Here is a 26403-nt window from a genome sequence, read left to right on the forward strand (position 1 = left end):
ATACATTATAAACTGTGGGCTTTGTGGCAGGAATGAAAGATTTTGAATATGAATAACTAGAAAGATAAAATTGAATTGGAGTTACGGATATTCTTGCCTAGAAGAAAGACATTAAAAAAGCACTGTAGTGATTCATTCTAGTATCCCAATTAACTCACTATTTACTAGATGTGTATTCACTCAGATATCTTTACAAGACATTTTGAAATACCTATGACAGTTTTGATTAGAATTCCAGGATGTTTCTGTTTTCAAGTCAAGGGTCAGAGCTGACATGCAATCTGGATCATTAAAAACCGGACTGACTGGTTCACAGCATGTACAATGGATGGTTTCTCATGACATTCAAAGTTGCTGCTGTCTGGATTCAGATCCAGGCAGACCTGGGGTGTTTAGTTTTGATATCTGAAAGTGTGTATTGTGTGCTGTTTCTTGCTAAAAGCTTTATAATTTTAGATCTCCTTATACAGGAGTAGTGACAGTGGCTATCAGAAAATTATGCTGTGCCACTGGTGGGACTGTTGAGGTGCAATTTATAATTGTTTGTAGCTGAGAAGGCCAAACAAACAAATGTTGTTGGGCTGGTAAAAATCTCATTTATCATAATGTGTGAGACATGCAGAAGATGATTCTACAGGGCCAAGTTCCTCCAAATCCATAGAGCCATTACTGATTTTTGTGACTGCTTCTCTTCTCAGTTCCTGACAAATGTGATTTGAGGTAACTTGTGCTTACCAGTACTGCAACCCTGTAAAGAGGAGGCTTTGTGCAGGGCCCTTATAATAGATACATAACGATATAAATCCACACTAATGATAATTTTTATGGTGTTTTATACGTGCTTGAACCAAACTTGCTTCCTTGGCTAGCACTGGGACTAGATATATTTTGCAATAAAAGCTTACTTACATGAATTTAATAGCAGGTTATGGCAGTGGAGCTTGAATTGGTCTACTTGTGTATGCATGGGATGGGGGTCACACCTCTGGATAGCTGCAGGTATCGTCCTTAAAATGCTCACTTGACAAACCACTTCTATCCATTATTTTGTTCTTCCTTAACTTTTCCTGGATTAAACTCTCATCAGCACATTGCTGCTCTTTTGCTTACCATTTTAGAACAGAAATAATACGTGGGATATTATTGAGCGCAAATGGCATGAACACAGATGTAAGAAGGAAACAATATGGTAAGGTTTTTCAAAAGGAAGTGTGCTGGCAGTAAGCTCTCTCACATGGATGAGGTCAACCCAAATCTGGATACTTAGAAACCAGAACACCCAGCAACTGTAATTTCTGCCTTTTTTGGTGCAGCAGTGTGTATGGCACCTGCAGGATAGCTTCCTTAATCTTAAGGCATAATAGTCCATGGAGAAATATGTAAAGGAGGGTAGACAATCATGCATCATTTTAAAATAGTAATTTGAGGCATTCATGTCACAAAATGTGAGACCCCACCAGAATTTTCTCCAAGTTTGTGGAGGTTTAAATTCATGGTTTCACTTCTTTTCATTGTAGGGCTGGATCAAAGGTAGAAGATTAAAATCCAAATTGCCTTTAAATGCACAGTGTACTGTATAAGAATGAGGTTGTGTCCTTTGAAATAGGTGTGAGCCCTCTATGGAAGCTGACTGTGCTCTGTTTTAAAAATCTGAGCAATAACATCAGTGTCTTATAAGCAGGCTTTGCGTATTTGTGCACATTTGGTAAATGTGGTCACCATGTGAAATATAGTATTAAAACATTCTGGTGTATTTGCAAACCTAAATGTGGTTGCAATAATTGCAAACATTTATTTATTTAAAAAAATCACAGAACACAGAAATCTACAGTCACTATTCCTATGCATAAATTCGGAGGTCAAGATTGATTTCTGAAGAGGCTATAGCTTACTTGGAATATTTGTTTACTAGTCTCAATTATTGATCATTTGCATCAAACATGAAATTCTTATACATTCTTATAAAAATAAGATAACATTTTCACTTTAAATTCAGGGAGCGCTTTAAACTCAGTAGCCTTTAAATATCGTATAATGCCTACTAGAAGCAGGAAAAAGAGGTAATTAACAAAAGAGACTGACTGCTTAAAGGGGCGTCTCCTATGGATTCAGCAGGCAGCTGGCAGCCGGTCACAAAATCCACAGGGTCTCACCAACCCTGGAATGTGCTATTTTTGGTGACATATTTGGAACTGCCCTATGATAGATTTTGAATATGCTACGTTGCTTGATTTTTCATGTACCAGTATGTTGTGTGTCTTTGGTATTTTCTGTATGCTGTATAGTAGCATTTGTTTAACTCATAAAAAATCTGTCCAGGAAAAAAGAAGAAGAATGCATCAAGCAGCTAACTCAAAGTTAGACAGCTAATTGTTATTTATGGGGGCTCTCACATTTTTGGCTCCCTCTCCAGCAAACTACAAGGACAAGAAATGAAATGTGAATGTAGAGTTACAAAAATAACTGGTGGGATTAAAGGAGACATGAGAGAGAGGGACAGAAAAGGAGAAGCATTCATGGTCCACAGCACCTGAAAGATGCCAGGCTTCACTTGTGGTGGCTGAAGAAATTAGGTCTGCCTGAATTATAGTTGAAGTTACATGACAGAAATGTATGTAGACAGTTTGCTGATTATGTGCACATTATTTTCTATTAGACAAATATTTACAGGTAAATAAATAACGTTTATTTTTAGGAAGGCTGTTTGTTCCCTGAATGTCCCACGTGCCATGGGCAACCCTGAGAGAAAGAACTTCAGGCATCTGAATTCAGCCAGAGCTGATATATAAGCATGGTTGATACACTGGAAGTTAAAGGATATGTCTCATCCTAGGGTAGAATTTGCCTGGATTAATTTTAACAGTTATAAAAACTAGGCACCTAGTCTAAACTGTCATCTGGATTCTTGCTATGCAAAAAGACTAACATCTAATGAGTAACTCATGCAGTACCGATGGTACCAAGTCTAAGATAGATGTGACCTGTCATCCTCTATATCCTTTATTTTTGTCTACCGACTACAGAGGGAACCAAGTCAATTTAGTTTAGATTAATAGCTTTCATATAGTTGAAGTCAGATGAGTTAAATCCCGCCTTCAGAGCAGAAGGACTGTGAAATTCTCCTCCCAGACAGGTGAAAGTTGAGGCCTGTCACCCCAGGGGATGAATACAGAAAAAAACAGAAGATGAATGGCGGCATTGGTAAGCCTGTAACTCTTAACACCTCCTTGTTCCTTAGTACCCTGCATTACTGTCCCCCAGGAGGAGGTACAAGGGATGCCTGTTTTTTTTCCAGACATGAAAGAATGGGAAGATTTACTGGGATATCTCGGAAATCTCAAGTAACGCTTTTGGCTGTAGGATTATTGCCAGTTGTTGTCAATATGCTGAATAATGGTGATTGGTCTGTTAAAGGTTTGGATCTTTTTTGTGGTGGTGTATATAACTGTCAGGGAACACCTATGGTGAAGGACAGAGAGATTTGTAATTGATGTGTGTGAGCCTTGATAAGTAATACTCATTTGCATAACAAAGAAATTTGCAGAGTTCAAAGATTATTATTTATTTATTGTTCCTTTTTTTAAAGATACATACTAGGCAAACAGATTGATTCTGGCTCTGTTAAAATAATTTCCCACACTGAATGGCAAGTAAAATGATACATATCCAACAGTTTTCCTTTTCATTGCAGCCTTGACTTCTGTACTCCAGTGAATTTGAGCATAAAGTGTGGTTTAAATATATACAGATTGTCAAGATTTAGTGAAGCCTAGGAGAGCCTTCCTTGGAAACATTCCCCTATAAGTCTCATCTCTTGGGTTCCAGTACTGCTTTTTGCTTTGAGTTTATTGCATGTCTTTAATTTCATACTGTATATTGGTGGTACTGCTACTTTAGCCTTTTCAGCTAAGGTATCAATCTATTCTTGAAGAGCTGTGCACTTATGAAATGCATTGCAATGCAGAAGAATAGAGAAAAATCATTATTGTATGGCATTATGGATGTCTAATGAAAAGTGGAAGAAGAAATGCACTTCTACCATGCAATAGGATCAATATTTTGATGAATTTTATGACAAGTGAGGCTTTCCATAAAGGAAGCTAATCTTAACCCTCTTTACCTTTTGGTCTCCAGTATCTTGCCGTAGATATATGGTGCTTTTTACACTTATACACTTGTGGAAATATGGCCCAAATATAATGCAGATGACTTCTGCTACCTCGGTATGGAATCCGCTGCTCTGCTTCTTCGCACAGCAGATACCTATCCGGTTTTGCTGTGTTAGGCTTTATCCACACGTACAGCTGGAGAGGTGGAGATAAAGGTGCCAACTTGCATGGCGTGGGAAACACTCTAATTGCCAGGGAAGGTAGTGAGCATTACTAGATACCTTTACCTCTTTGCTAATATCCACATACACTAAAAATTAATTATGTCACAGGGTTCCTGAATATTAATTAGCATTGTCCCCAGGGGAGTACTCCAAAGGCAGATAATTTTTTAGGTAAAAGGAGCTTGATCGTGGGCTCTGACACCATCAGATGAATGGAGAAGTGATTCTCTTGATTTCAGTGTCCCTTTGGTCTTCTCTCCTTGTTACTTTCAGAAATAATCCCAGCAGTATCTGTTTACTTTACTTACTCAGGATGAAGACATTTTTATACTTCTCACAGAGTGTCATTCAATCTAAAATGATTAGTCTCTGCTTGTTTGCCAATTTTTTTCTAACTTTTGTTCTTCCAACTGTTTAGTCACAGATAGCCGTTCGCTCTTCCAGTAGGCCATCTGACCCAGCAGTCCTCTAATTATTCAACACATTAACATTATTCAACATTATTTCCTTTCATCTTTCTTAAGTATTGGTGCTTCAGTGATTTTATTCCTGGTTAAAAATAAAAATGCCTTTTTATACTAGTCCAAGTAATCTCTGCTACTCTTGGGGCCTAGAGTCTTACTATTTAATTTGGACTTTTTCCTCTACTCCATGTTAGAATTCTGTCCTTTGCCTTTATTTTTAGTCCTGATACCGAGTGAAAACGGAAAACATGCTCCAAATGTTCCATCTTTGTTCTGTGCATTCAGAATTAGAGTATGAAGATGATACATACTGTTCTTAGTATGATTTGGGATAAAACTTTTCATAAATCATTTGTCTTCCGCGATTATTTTTCTCCCCTGTACATACAAACTGTTAGTTTTCAGCAGAATGGAAATCACTGAATCCAAAAAGTAATTTTTAAGAAATCGGCTTTTTGTGTGTCCTTCAATAGCCACCTAAATGGGAGAGAGTTATTCTTGCCCATATTCAGGCTTTAGCACTGATGGATTGTTTTAAGATTCTCAAAGAGGCAAAAGCAAAAAACAGGACGGTGATTCCAGCAATTTTCAATAACGCTGTTTCTGATGGGCTGGGTGCCAGCGGATCAGCAGCCAGGCACACCAGCGAAGGAGCCCTTCCCCTGGTGCCGTGCAGAGGAGCGTGAAATGAGCAGGGACCTTCCTTTCTCTGTTAAACCCCTGATACAGACTTCCATGTTTTTTTGAAAAGTGCGGTCTTGACAGCTGTGGAAACGTGATGTTCCTCCTCTCAGCTCAAGAGGAGAGAGCTGTGAACGAGCTTCCCAACGTTCATTAGCCAGTCTGCATCAAAACTGCTCTCTGAAGAGCAGCCCAGTCTTCGGAAATGTTTGCTGCGAGGTCACTGCTGAGACATCTCCTGAAGGTTGTGCTTATTATCCGCAGCGTTGGTAGGTGTGTGTTTGACAGGTAGTGGGCTGCATCCACTGACTCCCTAAACAGCCTTCAGCTTGACAGCAGCTTCAGGTTACTTCTACCTCAGCTTCTTGGAAAAGAGACCTCATTTCTTGGAAAAGAAACCTCATTAAAATAATCACAATAGCTTGGATAGAAAATCTTTTAAATGTATTAAAAAAGGGGTTTTTTTGGTCTAAAATTATTGTTTTACAAATGTTTTCCTGCAAATGACTCATATATGGAAGAAATGTTCATGGGCTGAAGCAGTCAAAAAACCCTCATGGCAGCTGGCATGGGCTCTCCAGTGCTCTCCTTCGTGTTTCCAGGCTTCACAGGAACAGCCTTAGACACACCTTTGGTCACTATGGGCAATGGTATAGGGCCTTCTTCATAACCCACGAGGTCAGGAAGGTTTTCTGGGATGCAGTCCACATTGGGAGTTGAGGGCATAACACCTTCTTACAGCCTCTGCCCTAAGTGTTCGCAATAGCAAAACCCGACTTCTTAGCTCTGTATGGCGCAACACGCGAAGAGCTTGGCCCATGATCTGAGCTTGTAGGTGGTGTGTTAATGGTAGTAGCGGATAACCCACGGAAATACGCTGCAGCAGCCCCAGGAGGAGAACTTCTTGTGTCGCAGCAGTGAAATAGCGTTGGGGGCTTTTAGGGAACTGCCCAAACGAGCTGAACTCGCGTGTGCTTATGGCAGGCAGAGGAGAGATGCTGAACACATGCTGCCTGCTGTCAGCAGCCCGGTGGTTGCCAAGAATTGCAGCTACACCGTTACGTAAACCATCACACAGTACACATTGTGCAGACAGACATCTTGTTTGTGTGTGAATGGATCTGCGTAGGTATGTGGGGAAGTTCACACATTTTAACAGGTTCATGATTTAAATTTAGTACCGAAAGTTAGGCACTGTTATAGCCTGAAGTCGTCACCGACAGACAGTATTCACTTCTTTTTTGAAATGGAGGAAGAGAAATGGCGATGCATGCAGCATGATATAGCAAATTTACCCTGTTAGATAAGGCGCAAGTGTATTTTGCCTTTTTGACAGATTCTGTGCTAACAAGGCCAAAGAGCAGCTCTGCTTCTCCTACCACACTAGCAGGCATTTCGCTCATTTAGGAATATAACAGGAAAATAACAATACATCATTCCAAACCATACTAAGTTCTGTGAATGTGATAATTTAATTCAGAGTAAAGCAATTAGTCTGTATAAAGAACTTAAAATATAACAAGTTGGGTTTTTTTTAAAGTAGCTATTTCTAGCTCATTAAGCACAGAAGAACCCTTTACACTCAGCTTTTTGACTGCACTTCTTCAATTCAGCCCAATCAACCCAGATTTTCTCAATCTAGAAAAAAAGTGAAATGAAACAAGGGGAATGAAATAGTAAGTAGATCAGTCATTTCTGCTCAGCTTTTCAGGCTGCTATACTGTTTTTTTCAGTTATGACATGCTGAAAACAATAAGCCACCCGAAAACTCTGGCTGTTATTTTAACAGATGCATTATTTTCAAGAAAATTGAAAATTCTGTTATAAAATGAAACTTTCTCAGACTCTTTTGTGTGTATATATCTCAGACCTAACTTGATATTCTGCTCAGAATCGGTAAAAAAGAAAAGGGTTCATTATTTGGTTAAAAAAAGAGACAGCCCTCCCAGCATCAAGCCATCCTGGTATGCAGAGGAATATCCAGGCACACAGTAGTCAGCACGAAAGACTAAAACATCTGCTCGCAGTCGTACCACAATATTTATTTCAGAAGCGGTTATCTATTATTTGAGATAAAGTATATGCTCCTATATACTGGGGGTAGATTAAAATATTTCATTGTTATGGCTATTCTGCCACACGTCTTTTTCAATAACGCCGAGCAGTGCTAAGGTGGCTGGACTCTAAGGGCAGGCAGGACGGATGAAATGTATTACCCCATGACTTTATGGCAATGGATGGATTTTCTTTGTCGCAGGCGAAGTGCACTTTCTGCATGGCTGGGGACAGTGGCAGATTTTTTTAATTAACATTTGAATCTATTATTTATGAGTGCATTCCCTGATGTCTAAATCCAAGGGCAAGCCCTGCCGTGCTTGACTCGGTCTCTCAGGAGAGGGCTCGAAAGGATCTGCAAGCGGAGAGAGCTGAGACTTTCTGCTTGATCGCTCCTGTCTGTCAGGCAAGGACAAGCATTCAGGGGCTACAGATTTGCGTATTCTAAATGTCCTTGCCCTAAACACCATTTGCTAAGGAGAACCATATGTTAGCTCACTGCTCTGGAGTGGCTCTAGTTATCCCTCATTTGCAGATATTAACACAAGACCTTGAATTTCAGTCAAGCTGCTCAACCAGTGCATCGCACTTAGGGCGACAGGCACGTTCAGCTGAGGACTGTGAAAACCACTCTGGAGTTGTTCACCTTCCTCCAAGACAGATGCACCAACACCACCAGTACTCCTGACTTCGTGGTGCTGATAGGGCTTGGAAGCCTATCGATGCAGTCGGCCAGTCGGCAGCTCTCTCCGCACCCAGCTTTCCTCCTACCCAGTGAAGGAGGAAGCAATTACAGCTGTTTGGACCTGAATTTTTTATCCTGAATGAGTACGAGAATCGGGCATACATTAAGCATGCCAAATGGCCTACGTTTTCCGTGGACAGAAGACTTTTAAATTTACAACTCGGAAAAGTGATTTTGTGTGGTGAGCGTTTAAAAATGTTTTTAAGGAAGTATAGCTAATCTGGTTCGTATTTTAGGTTTGTATTTTAAAAGGTTTAATAGGTTTGTATTTTAAAAGTCTCTCTGTAATTTATTTGAATTTCTGTTCTCTTGTCCTGTTTTCTACAGCAGAGGGGTAGTTTAGTTTCATCTCTACACATCTGAGATATTATTCTGGTGTTTTACCATCACTTGAGAACTGCATGAAAATGGTAACATCTGGCTTTTAGGCACAGAAGTCAAAACCATGAAGTCATTATGTGTGAGGCTAACATTTTTTAACAATGAATGTGACTGCTATATAACAGTGAACTATGGAAATGATATAGTAGTTTCGCACAGCCAAAGGAAAGGTCAAAGGGCTTACAAAAAGACTTATTACTCGACCCACGGTACCAAATATCTTATTCTTTGAGTGGTACCATTAAGTTGAATGTAAACATAAAAAGGGAAGGGATTGTTGAACATGAATAAACTCAAAAAGTTGAATAGTAACTTTGTTTGGTAGCAAATATAATGCTTTCTTCCCAACTTTAAGAATTAGATGCAGTCTTTTCAATAAAGAGTTATTTTGCGCAGTCCTCGAGTAGGCAGCGCAATCTGCACACTGCAGTTTGTTACAGACAAGCGGACTGGCACTGGATGTTTCGAAGTAAACGCATGTTGGCATTCAAGGTCATTTGGACTCTTTCTACTCAAATTCCAGAAATTTCAAGAAAGAACTGCAGTTTTCCATAGGCTTTACATGTTACACGAGTGACCAAATACATTGGCCTTTTTGAAGCAACTTCTGAAAAACACACAGGGAGCTTCACCCATCAGCTGTGCTCTTTCTTCAAGGTTTACAACCAAACTCAATACCTTTTTTGACCTCTAAAGGCCATTTTTTAATCAATTTATGAATGATGATTCAAGGTAATTTGGGATAATTGTTTTGTTGTTGGGGAGGGTGACTTGAAGAGGCATAGGCCTGTTCCTCACGTTAATTAATCTCAGGGTTTTGTTTATAAAAAATAAAAGCTATCAAAAAAAAGAACAGATGTTCACAAAAGCTTGCCTGAGCACTTTTTCCAAGTTACAGAAGTGTTTATAATTATTCTCTCAATAATCAATGGAAGTATAACCCCTGGATTTCACATGGATCATTATATATGTGATTTTGACTGCTGGGTTAATAACCAGTGTTTTGCTGTTCTTGTACTTTTTATTGTGTTGAATGATAAACTATACCTACAATCATAAAATAAATTCACTTTTCTCAAAACCAGTTATTGATTCTGTTGTCCTGTAAGCAATAAAGACTGCTGAAGAGAAGTACAGAGGGAAAAGAAGTAAGCAATTATGGAGATAAAAAAGACCTGTTCAGAGAAGTAACATTTGTAAATCACAAAGGCTGTCGTTCTGTATCCAAATAGCTGATTTCCAGTAGTTCTTTCCTTAGGGTAAACTACTCTATTTAGAATCACTCTTGCTGATAAATTGTCTTACAAATTCTTAATTCAGGAAATAGGGTTTGTTCTTTTCTCGTGACTGTCTGATCAGCTTTAGTGACCCTGAAATTAAAGGGCTCAGAGGCTGTTTACACTTGTATTCAGCTATGGGGCACTGAATTACCCTGCACAGGTCTTCAAAACTCAGCTCAGAGTTTTCAGTTGCACATAATACACAGTACTCAGCCTGAGTCCATCCAGATACCAGGATGTAACTTTATTCATGGACTGTTTTTGATATCAAGTACTTCTAAATGTCAAAGCTTCTTAGACAAATGTAAGACTACTTGCAATTATTCCTGTCCAAGAAGGTCAACTAGATCTACAATGTTAGGTCCTTTTTGGTAACTAAAAAAGGGGGTTTGTGGTTTTTTTTCCCTTTCTTGCTCCAAGAGTTCAATTACTTTTCAGTACCAGTGGAGATGTGATAGTATGAAGATAAAGCTGAAATGTTTCATATGACAAACTGTTGGACTACGAGCAGGAATCAAACCATCACATCTGAATCTGGTTTCTCCTGGTCCATACTTGAAAAGGTTTGTACTGTAGCAATCCAGAGGTAAGTTTGCCTCATGCTGATTAGGCATCTCTCATGCCTTCGGTCCTTCACTTCAGTCTCTTATGGCCTTGTAGTAGTTCAATCTTGTTATCTAAATCCAGAATAACTACAACAACTGGTGCTAATATTTAATTTACACCACTATCAAGACTGTTGGTCAAGAATCTGTACATAGCAAAAGACAGTTATTGCTGTCTTCAAAATATTTAATGGTTATGGTCATAAGCAATGGGAAATGACTAGTGGATAGATACGTTGAGAGCTTCTGTCCCCTAGATTTTTATTAAACCAGAATAGAAACTGGCATTACTCAAACAAGTCTGAACTAATCAAATCTGAACAAGCTTTCAGAAAGCTTGTTTAGAATAAATACTTTTTATTAACAAAATGTTAAACAAATAGAATGCAATTCTGTCATCTTTGCTCACTGATTGCCTTTTGCAGTCCTGAAAACAATAGTATTCTTAATTAAATACAGTGCTTCCTAGTCTCATAAAGGTTGCCCATTTCCTAAGTTCAAGTACTTACTTAGAGAGGATGTAGGGGGTTTTTTTGACATCCTTGGCAGTAATGTTTTACAGATAGGTAAAATTGTCACATCCTTGAACTAAAGCTTTAACAATTAAATGAAATATCATGAATACTTCAAAAGTCTGATGATTTTATTAACAAATATGTTTTATTTAACATGTTATGGCATAAGATTAAACTCAAAATTAATAAAGTAAAATATAAGCTTTTGCAGATATAAGATACAAAAATAGTATTTTAAAAGTACCAAAAACCCCTCAACAAGTTGTTATATTCTCTGTGCTTTCATTATTATTCTTCCAAACACGGTGCTTATTCACTGTATTTCAGCTGTAAAGCTTCTGCTTTCACCTCCAACTCACTTAAGAATCTATTATTAATTCCTCTAAAACATGCAAAAAATACAACTTCCAAGAAGAACAGCCACATAGCCATAGAGCTACAGAACTCACTGCAAGAATACCGATAAATAAAACATCAGTTAACGTCAGTTAATTACAGTTTAAGGCTAGGTCCTCAGCTGGTGGAAATGGGCAGACACTGACTACAGGAGAACCCAGATGCACAAAAAAAGCAGAATACTGTATATCTCAGAATAAAGCAGAATACTGTATATCTCAATAAGATTTCGTTATAATTCTTACACATCTCTAGGAAAGTTACATTTTCAAAGGCAACATGTTGATTTTGAGTCCACCCCAAGATATACATTTGAAACTAGGTTTCTCTGAACAGTTAAAGGAAACCTTGGGTCAAATTCTTGCATTACATGAAAAAAAAAATCACAAAAGTGCATATACATATGTATATATACATGCAGAAGGAAGCCACATTGCCACTTGCAGTGTGGCCAGCTGCAATCATATGCCGTTTACTGCTATAGACACGTGCCTGTGTTGGGTCACAGAGTACATATACATGAATGTAAACTTAATCCCTTGGTTTGAGAGACCCCACTAAGAGAAGCCTTCCTGTTAGGGAAAGGAGTAAGGCCAGGGACTGTCTGGAAGTGGAGTTTTATTTCAGGCACCTGTACGTAGACCTGGACCTGCCCCACTGAAGTTGCAGAATCAAAGCTTTATTGCAAAAAGAACACACCATTTTACACAAAACTGGTAACTAAGTTAGTATATCAACTTTATGGACTTTTGTAGAGCAGATATTAAATGATTTTTTCCATTTCCCACCACGTAAATCTGGTAGAAACAATACCATATTTCCCATTAGCTTCTATAACTTTGAAGTGGCCAAGCTTAGAATGGCAACTGAACACACTGAGAGGCATCAGCACTAGGAGTAAAACGCTCACTTCCAGCTCCTAGAAATAGCTCTCAATGACATTTCTTCAGCAGATGAAGAGTTATATTTTTAACTGCAAGCATGGTCTCTGTGCAGGTTGGTTTGATCAGCGTCTCGGGAAGTAAAAATCCAAAATGGCCTGTGTCACGCAGCTCAAATGCAAATGCATAGGGGATGCCATTTTTGTAGGCCCAGTCCATAGAGCTACCAGAACTCACATCTGAAAGAGGGGATTCAGAGAAAATTTTTAAAAAATGGTAAATGCAGGTCATGTTGAAAGCACCAGAGGGTTCTTGTGGCATTTTGTCTCCAGGACTCAGTGAATATACTTGCAACTCCAGCTATTGCTTGCCCTGATCCTGAACATCCTTCAGAGAAGAGCATGGGCACCCAGCACCTGGTGAAAGGTGCTCAGCACAATATGGATTAGACCCTTGATTTTCACAGGAAAAAAATTAATAACTGACTTTTTTGTGTAAAGCAAAACTTTAATAAAAGAGAACATTTAGAATAAAGCCTCAAACTGTTCTCATCCCCAGGCAAGTGCAGTCTAAAGCTTTGCTTCCACAAAGATCTCCCAGCTGGACTGGAGCTCTGCATGCTCCTAGGTTTAACTTGGGTTTTTTAGGCAATTCCTTTGCAGGGAGAAGGGAGAAAGTTGATAGGGTAATCTACATTCTCCTTTTCAAAGTCCTTTTAAAATTATTTTCTCTTCATTTCTGTCTTGTTTTCTCACCATTTCCTTAGAGCATGAGAGCATTTGCATAGGTGGTGTCTAATATTAACAAACCTTCCCGAGGAAGTGTGCTTCTTATGCTTTCGTTATCTCCATATGTTGATTACCCAAGACACTTATATTTATATAAAGATCCATCTCTCATGCGGCCTGCTGTCTTCTGTGCAATCCTGGCATTAAGTCACACTGCTCTTCCTTTGACATAGCGACTGACTGCACTGTAATGAGCACAAGATGATGACCGTGCTGTGAGATGGAGGCCCACAATAAGGTGGAGCTCTAGCCAAAACACAGCAACAGCAGAGGAGATGCAGGAGGTTACTTGTGAAAAATCTTGCTATTTACTTAAGCTTCTCATTTTTTCAATGTCTGTTATTACCGAGAGCATTCGGGCCTCATAGTTTCAGTAAAAACAAAAGTGTCTCGTTGAAACCTATTGAACTTGCTTTTCTCTTACCTGACTACGTGGAGAACTTGCCTGACAAATGTTGTTACATATTTAAAAGGCATATTTAAAAGATATTTTGTTATAGGGAAAAATGCATTTGAAATCACTCTCTGAAAAATGGAAGATGTCCAAATACAGATACTGTTGCTATAATTTATCATCATCTAGACACAGAGACATTTGAAACCTAGCTTTTAAAGACATCACCCTAAATTTTAGAATGAGCTCTATGAATAGCTGTATCTATAACAATTGCACAGAAGGAGAGGCAAAGTAATGGTGAAAAATGAAACCTACTTTGAATTATTTCCTCCCAAATATTTTATAACTTAGTAGTGCATTTACAGTATCTGATAAAGATATGCTTTTTAAGATCTTGTTTTATCTTTCTTTTTTTAAAAATCTGGTTTTGTATGTTCTGAACATGTTACTTGCTGGCTTTCGCCTCTCAAATGCATTGCATTTTAATCTCTTTTATTGCATCAGTTGAGTTAATCTTACTGCAATCAACTGACTGAATCAGTTACGAAACTTCATCTTCCACCTTCCCCACCATTCACAACAGGAACAAAGTTCACTTTAAACAGTGTTTGCTTTCTTTGTTATAATAAGGGTAATCTCCTTCTTACTATAGGTAGGTCAAAGTCACAAACCTGTGCCAGAGGAAAACTTACACAAAGTGCTAGACGCAGGACCGTATCTGTATCTTATACCATAGGCTGACTGAAGAGCGTTAACAGCATTATAGGCTGCTGATTCCTGTGTGGGGGAGAAAAACAAGTACATAAATTAGACTTTGAATTAAATACTGTAATGGGATTGGAACCTGAGCTATGGATCATTGACTTCCGGCACAATGCCGTGTTCCGTGAGTCCGTGGCAGCTAATTCAAAATTATTTTAAAGGATAAATGCATTATTTATTTTTATTGACAGCAATTCCCTAATTCCCTGAAAAACTTGGTTCCGTACTTTCATGGCATAAAGCAGCTCACTGCACTGTGAATGATCAGCCATTAAATATTTGTAATTACAGGTATATATACCAATTTAGTGACACAACAAATTTAGGCAACATGTGAGACCATGAGATGAAATAATCTCTTTTTTATCCAGTTTAAAAGCCAGTACCTGTGGATGCATTTCGCAGTCCACTAAATCTCATCTCTGCTGGGCTTGTGAAGGAGAAATGATCTCTTGGCGACACTCCACAGTGGTTCAGTGAGCAGAGTGGGAAGAAGGAAGGAGGCAAATTCCACTCCTGAATCTCTGATGGAGAGGTGAACGTTCACTGCTGGTCTAACTTTCTCTGGGGCCAGATGATGTAGGCTTGGACAAGTCCTTCCACTATTGCAGAAATGTGATTTCAGTACTGTATGGGGAAAATCAGCACCTACATTTCAACATCTGTATGGATGCAGTCTGTTTAGGAGGTTCACGGCATCCTGTGAAACTGGGTGCAGAAGGCCTGGCCCATAGCAAATTCTGAGGGTCACATGTGGACAGTGCACCCAAACACAGAGAAAGGACGCACATATTAAAAAGAAAAAGGAATATTATGATTCCAAAGAAAAGGATCCTGGAGAATGTATAGTGAAGGCTGGGAATATCTAGGAAAACAGAACCATCTCCCTGTAGAGAGCAGGAAATTAACATCTTTGGAGCTAGAAACTGCTGGACTTTGCACCACTGGATAAAGCTGCAATGGTTGTTTTAGTTGTTTTATTTCCGTGAACTGAAGAGCTGTAGGTTTCAGTTTATGCAAGTCTTCATGAACTTGGTCCTTACCTTGTTATTCATCAGGCACCAGATGAATGCACTGGGGAAGGATTACTCTATACCTGCCTTTCCATTTATACATTTTCCCTAATCTTCCACTTGTTTGCCATTGTCAGGAATCAGGATTCTGGCTTAAGCCCTGGTCTGACCCATGCAGGCATTCCTGCTGGGGTCTTTGTCCGCCCGAGTAGAGAAGCCAGAGAAAACTGCTTTAAAGCATCATTCCAGGAAAAAAACAGTCCATTTTCACTTACTGGCCAGCAAGCAGGGCTTTGGAGAGTTTATTTTACACTGCTCTTAGTAAATGGAAGAACAGTTTTTTACTCCATTATAAAAATCCATTAGGTACAACTAGATTTTTTGTTTGTTTGTTTCTCAGTGCAGGGATGATAGTGCCGGAGACTCTGACATTTTCAGCTTGCCCCTTCTCTTCCTTTTGCCACCTCCACAAGACAGCGCGTGGAGGCAGGGACCGCTGAAGTCAACGCTGCTGGGAACTTCTGCCGGGCTGGGATGCGGTCGCCAGCGGGTGCGAGGGGTAACCTCTGACTCACCCTAACACCAACGATGAGGAGGAGGGAGGAGGCCTGCGGAAGGGGGAAGTGCTGTCACTTGGGACTCTTCCTCCTCCTGCAGATGCCTCAACTTCTGTGAGTCACGACACACAAGACCCATGATGGGGTCAGAGGTGTTAGACCCTGTGAGGGCGGCGGGGTGGCAGTGTGAGGCCATGGCGGTGGCAGTGGGGCCTCACAGGGCTCCGGGGAGTGGGGAGCTCCAGCTGCAGCCTAGGGCTGTTGTCTGGTGCCTGCACTGAAGCCCCAGGTACCAGGCTCAGTTGCTCTACAGAAATTTGTCAAGCAGCTGTGCTTACCATCCCAGGGCCGTGGTGTGGAGCTGGGACGGCCTGACAACAGGCCTGACGCCAAGGGAGCGGGAGGCGGGTGCTGAGGGAGCTGAGACGGGGGGAGAGCAATGTCCTGGTAAACGTGCCATGGAAAGGAGAACATAGCCACAAAGGAGAAAGACTCCCTGTGCATGAGTTACACATTGTGCAGCAGTGAGACAACAGAAGCAAGCCCTGTTGAAATCTTTCTGAAGAAATAGTTTGGTAATGCCCATTTAAAACCAGCACAACAGTACTGGTTCTGTGCAGAGGCAGCAACCATCTGGAGGCCAGACTGGGAGTGACCCAAGTCCACATCCACCACGTAGGCAGACATGCCTGGGCACTGTGAACTCGATGCTCTTGCCTTGAGGGGTGCTGCTTGCTTCCACTGTTGGAGTTATGTGCCCAAAGAAGGGGACAGTTCTCAACTGCATCCTACTGTGCAGGCTGGATCCTGAATAAATCCAGGCAACCAGTCTTTGAACGCCCTCAAGGAAAAAGCTTCACATAGAATTACCAGATTTTTACAAAGACATACACAAACTCAGTCTTGCCATATAAGTTCACTGCAAACACTAAGGCAAATGACTGTACAGGAAGAAAAGGGATGAAAAGTAGGTGAAATTTAAAACCCTCGAGATGGATGAATGTTTCTGTTGTTTTTTTCAATCTAAAAGTGCACTTTCATTTTAAGTATCTTAAAAGAACAGATTTCAGGAGAGTGTTAATAAGAGAGTTGTGCCTAAATTAGAACAGAATATGCATGTTGTGATCAGTACACAGCTCTCCAGTTTCAAAGCAACTCTAAATAATTGAACACTTTAATTGAAATGGTAACTGACAGCTCACTAGAATGATACGACCCAGACAGAAATATCCTTTCTTCTGCTCAGGATTAATTGTGCCCCCCTGTTAGCACCAAATGTTATTTATCTGCTATGCATGTGGAGTCCAACAGTTGTCCACTGCACACAATCCATGTAGACCAACAAAGCTTGTTCCATCAGCAGCAGGAACCAGAGATCTGCTGCTTCCCAGCTCACTGTAATTTCCAAGAGAACTGGAGAATGTGAAACCTCAGCCTAAGTCACCATTTTAGACACTTCAAATATTAAAGACTATTCATTTAGGAGCCACCAGGTGATGGAGCCTTTGGCTGTAGGCAAATATTAAAACGCACAAATAAATAAGCAACAGTATTCCATTCATTTTCACTAAGATCCCCATAACGAGCTTTCTAAATAACAGGAAATTACTTCAGTTTCTTATTCCAACCTCCCTGTTCTTTTTGACCCACTGCAATAAAAAGAAGTACAGAGTCCAAATACTGGCAAAATATTTAGAATTGGGATTTGGCTTCCATTTGTCCAGGGCTGTTGTCTAAAACAGTGTCTTTCTTTGTCCCTTTAGGTCTGTGCTCCACTTCCTCTGATGAGAAGCCTGATCCAAGGTCTCACAAACCTGGGGAACACCTACTACACATCAAAAACTGGGTTCCTTTGGTCTAAAAGCCGTGGATGGAAAGACAGAGTGTGTGTGCTGAGGGGCAGTTACTCCCTGTCTCAGAATGGAAATACCCCTTGAGCAACAAGAACAACATGTACTGAAGATTTACTGGTATGTGTGAAAACTCTGTTAGAGACTCCTTTTCCTTACAATGAGTTTCCTGACACAGTGTCTGCTGTTGCCTTACGTTACTCTGGATATTTTCATCAGACACCCAGTAACACCTACTTGCGGAGGAGATGCTGATTCTTCCTAACACCATGTCTTTACCTTCTGTTGTGTTGTCTGTTCTTAAAAGAACATTCTTGCACCTGCTGGTCTTCAAAGGAATGAGATCCTGTGGTTTTAAATTCCCAGTCTATGTTTTTTGGAAAGTAACAGTTACCAATTCACTTGGGGAGCTCCTTTCTCTTTGCCACTCCCCAAAAAAGAGGGTGGAGAAGGTGGAATAAAAAGAAGATTCATGGATTTATTCACAGTCAGTGCAGGCCTGGGTGGTCAGTCCCCACAAGTCTCCTATTTTTAGCTCCTCTGGCTGCTTAGTTAACTTCTAATTTGCTTTATTTCCCAGGAATGAGATCAGACAGAATTTTTAGCAGCTGCTGAAATTAAGTGTCTTAACAGAAATAAACCCACAAAGAGAGTTTAGTTTGTGGAGAGCTGGCTGCTCAGCCTCCTGAGAGGGCAGCTGAGTGAAACTTCAGCGAAGCTCCAGGGTCTGACAACATCATTTATTCTGCACAGGATAAATCTAAGGTGCAGTTAAGCTCCTTTGCAGTAAACTAGCTTAAACTAGTAAGTTAAAGGTCACTGTAACTTTCAAGGCCAAAATGGGAGATATATGGACAGTGTAATTTTACCGGGGACTGAGGGCGAAAGAAAGAGGCTGGCAACTGGTTGGTGCAATGTGTGTCTGTGAGCAGGAGCAAACAGAAGGTAAAGCTTAGCCACATTTCCCTAAGAGAATAAGCCATAGGGAGGGCTTTAGGTACAGTGGGCTGGCTAAAAACAGACCTCAGACTGCGAGCAGAGGGAATAGTCCTTCTGCATTTGGACGAGCATGGAATACGTGAAATGTACATATCTGTAAATTGATAGGCTTGCATCAAAAACATATATTCTTACTAATATATTCTTCTAATAGACAAAAGCCCCTGATGTTAATTAACTGCTTGTCTTAAAGCATTAAAAACACTATGTCTGCGCAGGATGATACATAAAGCAATCGAAGCTTTACTTTTGGTGAAATTTCTCTTCTAATTGATAAACGTAAACCATTTCAATTTTATTTTGTTCATAACATTGAAGATGATCCCCTTTGTGCTCCCAGCATTTAAGTTCTGAGCATGAAGGGACAGAATTTCAGCTAGATGCCCAAGGACTTAACTACATAATTCCCATTACAGTTAATTAAATAAAATGATAATAACTATAATTAAAACCCAGGGATTTATCCTATAAAGTAATTTAAAGGGACTGATGGATGGAAGGCACTATACAATTTTAATCAAATTACCGGTGACTCACTTTGAGTGAAGGTTATATAACCAGAAATGTAATTGCAAGCGGATCCAGAATAAATATCGCTCACTATTAAATATGTGCAAAGTATTGAAAAAACAAGTCTCCTCTCAAAACAAAACATACCAAAAAATATAATATAGGGAAGCATATTCTCCCAAGTTTTAATGTACTTACCACGCAGCTGAAGTTTGGAATAGTTGCATATTTGTAAGAGTAAGGGTACAGCAGCATCTGTGCATATGCATGGAAGGACAAATAGGCTTTTATTTGTTTCCGATGTTTGCGGAGAAAATGAGCAACAGCCTTTACTTCAGGCTCAGACTCAGGAAAGGGACCACAGTAGGTGTCATCGCATGGGTGAAATGAAGCACCTTCATCTAGAGATTGGAAGAGAAAGTTGATGGTGAACGATCAGAGAATTTCCAAGGGTCAGCTTCTGGCTCCGCCTGTGTGGACCCACGTGCAAAAGTGTGAAAAGCAATAAACAAATTTCTTTCTTGTGACTGATGGGCATGAGCTAGTGGGACCTCAGTACAGCAATCTCTTGTTCATCTGGTAGACACACCGAGTTGTCAATTGGCCAACTACACACAGTTCTCCCCAGAGGACATATTTTTAACCCAACAGTAAAAGGAGAGCCTGACTTCATTGTCTTTTCTTCCCTGGCTTTCCATATGAGCGACACATTTTATGATAGCATTCCAGTATTAAAACTATTGAAGGGTCTCAGTTGGTCTATTTGAAATCAGAGAGCTATACCTCTTTCACTAGTCGCTGCCAAGACAAATCTAGCCTTTAAGAACATTTTAACGTACCAGCTACTACAGTGGTGGTTACAATGGTAGGTAGATAACCTCAATAGGCATTATCTTAGAGACTGGTTTAAAACATGAGAATAGTTCCTGACTACTGCCTATTTTTACTCTTGCAAACCTTATGGGAAAAAAATGACAAGCCACATGGGATGATTGCTCAGTTAGCTAAAATAGAAATCATCTCAGTTTGCTTAATTTTCCTTCAAGTTTGGGGCAGGGGTTCAGTTGTGAGGATAGCTTTCACCACGTCAACCTGCTCAGGTGGCAGTAAACTGCAGAAGTGTAGCCTGCCTGTAATATCCCAGAGGTACTGAAAGATGAAACTCAGAAAAGGAGATGTGGCAGTAGCTCCTTTATCATTTAGCAATTCTGGATCTAAGCCACCGTCTCATTTACAGCTTAGGGCCTGGGCCTAAAAGAACAATATTTATGCAAATCCACACTGCTCTTTTATCCACTGTGATTTCAAAATGCCACATGTTTTACACTGACCTGCAGAATAATAATAGTTTGTTTGCGACATTCCCTGGTGTCATCAGGGACTTACAAAAGCAGTGTTTTATTAGCTTTCCTTTGTATAGCACGTAATGCCATCTTCAAATAATAAGAAAAGAGCAGTGTGTGAGAAGGCATAATAATACGAACTAAAACAGGGTTATGCAATCAAGCTAATGCCAAAAAAATTAAAAAGTGGAAGAACTTCATGCTGCAGCTTCATTTGTAATATGAAAATTGAGGCTACCATTCAATGGCCACAGGTGGGGATTTCAAAAGTTATTAGTGCTTAGATTGCAGTGGATATGGAAGGGTTATATAGAGGGCAGATGGTCTCCTCCCTGCAGAACAGATGGCCACCAAGTCATCCAAATCCCAAGAGCACTCTGCCTCGATGTCTTGTCAGATGATATAGCTAAAGGAGAGCTATTTCACAGAGCCTCCGGAGCCTTTGCTTTTTTTTATGGATACTTCATCTCCTGTAACAGTGTTGTGTACTGAATCATGAAAACGGACATCACTGTTAATAAACAGCAGAATCCTACAAGCTAATGGTAAAATGACCCAATGGTAAAACATGATTCAGTTTAGTGACCTTCGGTGAAGAAAGAACTCTCTAAACTGTCCAGCCTACTATCGTGAGCCATTTGCAATCCCAGCTGTAGTTAATGCTTTTCCTTAAGTGAAGCTGGCTGGTAGTAAAAAGAGAGGGTTTCCATGGTGGCCTTGGATAATGTAAGGATATCCTCCATTTTCATACTGGAAGTTCTTTTAAAGTAACACAAGAAGGAAAAAACTGATACAGTATCTATCCTGTGAAATTTCTGAGTTACAGTCATGAAAAGAAAATGGAATTGCATAAAACATTACCATCCTGCCTTATTTTTGTACCTGATTGCATACCAGGAGAGGACAAGTACCCTTCAACATCCATCATGAGATCAAACGTACAAAGGCAATGTGTGCAGAGACTGATAAAACCAATGCTTTGGTACAGAAGGAAGACTGGGAAGATGGATGAGCTGGAGCATGATTCTCAAACTTCCTTGCAGCCACTTCTTCTGCCAGTATGGGGTACTGTCCTCAGTGAGCAATAGGGTGTACTGGAAATTGGGATGCACTGGATATTTTAACAACCACTGCTGCTCTCTTGAGGTCTTTGGAGGCAACCCCTTTAACTGGATTTGCCCTATGACATAATTTAGTTCCAAGTACCTCGTTATTGGCTTTCAAGTTGCTATTTATTTAATGAAAATTAAACCATTGTGCTAGTTATTGCACATAGATATATTGCAAGGAGCACTTCTACCCAGAGATCTTGCTGTCAGTATTCACCTGGGTCTGTGTGCAATTTCCGGGCACTATTTTGGGTACAGGGCACTGCAAAGTGAAACCTACCACAATCAGTGATACAGCCCTTTTGTCGGTCCCTAGAGAATACAGAAGCAACATCATAAAGCTTACATCAAAGTCCTACACTGGAAGGGAAGAGGAAAGCAGAAGCGATGCTGTGTTATCTTTACCAGCTACCTCACTGCAGCTAGCATTCAGCGGCTTTGCTGGGGCCGGATTCTGCCACAACACACCTGCCTGGAAGCCCCACAGTGAGGTTCAAGCCTGTCTGCAAACTGCAAATGCGACTGAACTGAATTAAAAGGTTTTTACAAGCATATGCAGTATTAAATGTTAAACACACGATGATTATACAAGCCTCAAAGTGTGATATGATCCAGATTCTTCTCTGCCTCATTTAGTGTCAAATTAATGAGAACATAGGGCGCTGGGTGAGGATCTTCTGAGCACCAGTCAGCCCAGTTCATGAAAGAGCTCTTCATTCTCTGGCAAAATAGAGAATCAGACAGAGTTTGGGGTCCAGTGAGGGAAGCAGAGCATGTGCTTAGTGGGATGATGAGCAACCTTGAAGGAATTTTTATTTTTTAAACTCAGGGTGGGGATCTGTCTTTCATATTCAGTGCAGGGGAGAAATGCAGCAAGTAGTGGATTACAACACACAACGCACGTGTGTATTGTTATAGTTTCACTCAGCCTAGAAAAAATGTTTTTTACTGAAAACTAAGCAAACATTTTCAGGACTGAGTAAAAAGTGTGCTTTAATACAGTGGCTAGGGAGCAAGGAAGAGGGAGGAACAGAGTGATCTGAACCCAAGAAAGATTAATTAGGACTAGAAAGAAAATGCACTGTGTGAGTATTAATGTTGCACTGATAGGTGCCTATAATATGGCTCTGAAGGCTTTGTAAGAGAGCTGTTCATTCCAACTACGCCGGTGGCTATCTTCTGAACAGTAAATGTATGTCCCCAAAATACCTGCAGTTGTGACTTATGCACTTAAGTAAAAGATGATAACAGTGATGCAGGACTTTGGTTCATTTTTACATTATTTTTGCAGCATAAAATTGCTTTAAAGATCGTGATAGCAGCCCTGGGACTGTCTTCTGTAGTGGAGGGATTTTCGGCTAACATAGGCTTTCTGTAACTGCTTCTGTGTCAGTCCTCTCCTTACCACAAGTAGAGTCGAAAAAAATTGGAAGCATATTTCACAGGTCCATACTGTATTGAATGTATGCTTCTGTTCACTCTCACCTCATTTGTAATCTCCCCAGGCAGATTATTCACACTGACTTTTATCCTTACAGTTCTCAAAAATCTACTTAAAGAATCCAATGGCTGCAAGCCAGACTGTACAGTGCTTACTCCTACTGCAAGTAATCGGACTATTGTGGAAACATCTAGAGACTTCCAGTGGAAGAGGGATGGGCTGAAGGCAGGGCCGTTGCGCTAGTGCTATGCAAACACAATTTCTGTCTTTACAAGTTTGTAATGTAAATAAGGAAGCTGGATGAATGCTGGAGGAGAAAACAGCTGCCCAGAGAGGTGAAGGAAGTTGCTGAAGATGGGAGAGCAGGTCAGCAGAAGAACCAGGTATATGTATCACTGTATTTCACAACAAAGTGCTATTACTTTCTGCTGCACCAGAACTTGTATGGCTGCTTACTCCTGTGTGAGTTGCACTGTCTTGCTGTAAGATTTAATACCATTTCTTCTTCAGTGGACCCATTCCACATCTTCTGCTATTATTTCATTACTGCTGCATTCTCTATGCAAAATCAACATCAATTTTTATAAAAGTATTTACAGAAGTGCTGAGAGTTTAAAATGAGATCTCCATGCATTTAGAAGCACCCTCTTTCTTTTTTAAAGCACTAGTAATAATGGCCTTAAAATATTCTCAGGCATTTCTCTGTGAGGCCAACAAAGCAAGTCTGACATTTCTGAAGCTAAAGCCATTTCAGAGAAATGACAAATTAAATAATTTAATTTGTGCTTCAAATTATTTACGTGTTTGCAGAAATACAGAATAGCTGTATGTACGGTTTTTCACTTTTGCCACACTCGCCATGAAAACTTTTTACCTGTGATGACATGTGTTCTTCCAAAGTTCAGGACTTCTATTTTGTTAGAAGCTAGAAGGAAGATTTGAGCCCTGGCTTGTGGCTTTATGGGAAAATAGCTCCAACTTTAACTATGGAAAAGAGAACACTTCACAACGGATGTGACCTAACCTACTTACTCTGCTGGATAATTAAATACAGGGTAATCTGAAGTGGTGGACCAAAGTATCTCCAGACTTACCACACCATTTCACTTTCCAGTTGCGATTAGCATCAACACCATAACACCGAAACCTCGTGTTCTTTGATCTTGTTTTTCTCCAAAATCGATCCTAACATAAGTTATAAAATAGTTAAACAGCAATATTACTATATTTTGGCAAAAATCTATTTGTACACATAACAAACCAACCCTGGTAAACATATTCAGTATTATATTTTAACTGGAGTAATTTACTTCCATTTTGCATGCCACAAAGTGATGGACCAGATTATACAGAAAGTCACTTTTGAATGATGTAACAACCATTCGATCTTTCTTGTCAGAAAAATTTTTTGAGTAATACTACTGATACTACTTACATTTGTCCAGCTAAAATGATATCCATCCACATTAAATACAGGCATGATATAGAAATACAGCTGAGTTAGCATCTTTCTCATGGCAGGATCAGTCTGGTATGTCTGAAGAGCCTAAAGCAGAAAAGCCAAAGAAAGTAGTTTCCATAATAAAAATAATTTCCCGATTAAGTATTGTGACAGGCTAAGACAGTCACATGGCCTTTGGCAGTACAGAGACCTGATCTCACGGCACCACTGGCATCCTTAGAGCTGTACTTGAAAGGCTGACATCTTCCTGCAAATGTGATTAAAGGCAGCATGTGAACATGCGAAAAAGGTGTTCAAAAGACCCTATTCTCTCTGCTTCTCAGTTACTTTCAATAGCCAAGAAAATACAACTCGCATTACAGAGAAGGAAATGCATACAAAGTGTTTCTTGACGTAGGAGCTGAAAGTCAGTGGAATAGATTCTTAGTTGAGGAAGCGAGTCTAGCTCCTGTAAGACAACGGACTGCTGTTGTTTCCACCAGGTGATGATTTGGTGAGGTCAGAGCATGTCTTAAAGCATTTAAGGCTCACATTGCATAAGCTTTTTTTGTATTCAAAGTAATTTACTATATGCGCAATCATCAATACAGGCAGTTTATTCCTTTATAATTTAGAAAACCCTCTACTTTTGGAGAACCTCAAGTATAAAGGTTAGTAGAGGAAGTCTAGATAGGGAAAGTATTTTTTTCCATTCTACATCTTAGAAAAACGCAGCAAACCAGAGGCTCCTCAGCAGTCCTGTTTGCTAGTACTAGAGATGCTCCTTTACCGGTTTCAGGAAGCTTGGACTCCACATGCTGTAGCAAAAACTGTTCCTTGTCATAGCTGGGCATCAGACTTGCATCCTTCAAAGTTGAAGTCTTGATTCTGTAAGGTGAGGAATCAAGTGCTTCACCTGGCAAGCGGAAAGCATATCACACTGATGCTGGGTTCAGAGGGATGCCTGAAGCTGGCTACTCTCCTCCTGGTGCTGTGATTACAGCCTTCTGCTCTGCAGTATTTCTGGCCCTTCAGATCCGAGAAGTAACAAGTGTTTGGGGGGACAAAGGGAAACATTTGCTCTGAAATAAACTAAGCTAAAAGCTTTTCAATTGACAAATGCCAGGGAACAGTGTGAAGTACAGGAATTCAATAATTCTGGGCTCCTAACCATGCAGCTGTTTGGATTATTGAAGCTGCCGTGAGCTGGGATTGAAGAAGCCGGGAGCTGACGGATGCTTTTTGTGGAATACCTGTAAAAAATACCCATACAATTGGACATGTCTGGGGCTGAAATTTACTCATGGAGAAGTCTGAACATTTATTTCTTTACTGAGGGCCTAGTGAGACTTCTAAATACTTTTTCTACGCTGTTCATTAACCACCTCTCTGTTGTGCAGTCCTTTGTCCTCACCCAGCCTCAGCTTCCCTTCCAGCAGTGCTCTGCACGTGCAGGTCCTTCAGCCTCAATTGCAGATCCAAAGCAGCGCATCATCCCTGCGCCAAGCCACCGAGTCACCCAGTGCTAGTCCACACCGAGCTCCTCTTCTGTTTCAGCCAGGCAAGAGGAAGGGATGGTGAGCAACAGAGGGCAAAGGGGGCACAGCGCAGAATGAAATGACACTTCGGCAGCAGCTGGGACAGCATGGCGTGGAGCACCGCAGGGTGGGACAAGATGCTGAAAGAGAGTAGGGTTATCACAGGGGAGAAGAGGATCACAGCGGGCTTTTGAGGGGAAGCTTGGTGGAGCCATGAACTGCCTGGGAGAAAGTCCCTGGCCAATGCAGAGGTCACAGGTCCTCTGGCCTGCGTGCCAGAAATTCCCCAAAGATTCTTAGCTGGAATGGTATTGCCTTT

The 26403-nt window shown here is 40.4% G+C and overlaps 1 protein-coding gene and 1 long non-coding RNA gene across 3 annotated transcripts in view; one reads left to right on the forward strand and one right to left on the reverse strand.

Annotated features, from left to right (window-relative positions):
- Window positions 1-3727, forward strand: part of LOC142406190 (uncharacterized) — a 213550-nt gene extending 209823 nt beyond the window's left edge. The window contains exons 2-4 of one of the 2 annotated variants that reach the window (XR_012774493.1): window positions 1119-1189; window positions 3130-3201; window positions 3296-3727. This is a non-coding gene — a long non-coding RNA (uncharacterized LOC142406190). Of the gene's footprint in view, window positions 1-1118; window positions 1190-3129 lie in introns of both variants that reach the window. The other variant, XR_012774492.1, reaches the window with a different exon arrangement.
- Window positions 3728-12387: 8660 nt separating this feature from the next.
- The window catches only part of CPA6 (carboxypeptidase A6), a 48557-nt gene continuing 34541 nt past the window's right edge, over window positions 12388-26403 (reverse strand). The window contains exons 7-11 of the mRNA XM_075495465.1: window positions 24541-24651; window positions 24200-24290; window positions 19411-19613; window positions 14214-14298; window positions 12388-12575 (exon numbers count right to left, since the gene is read on the reverse strand). Of these exons, the coding sequence (XP_075351580.1) occupies window positions 12388-12575; window positions 14214-14298; window positions 19411-19613; window positions 24200-24290; window positions 24541-24651 (678 nt within the window). The remainder of the gene's footprint in view (window positions 12576-14213; window positions 14299-19410; window positions 19614-24199; window positions 24291-24540; window positions 24652-26403) is intronic.

The sequence above is a fragment of the Mycteria americana genome, chromosome 2 (genome assembly GCF_035582795.1).
Source record: "Mycteria americana isolate JAX WOST 10 ecotype Jacksonville Zoo and Gardens chromosome 2, USCA_MyAme_1.0, whole genome shotgun sequence".
Taxonomy (NCBI): domain Eukaryota; kingdom Metazoa; phylum Chordata; class Aves; order Ciconiiformes; family Ciconiidae; genus Mycteria; species Mycteria americana.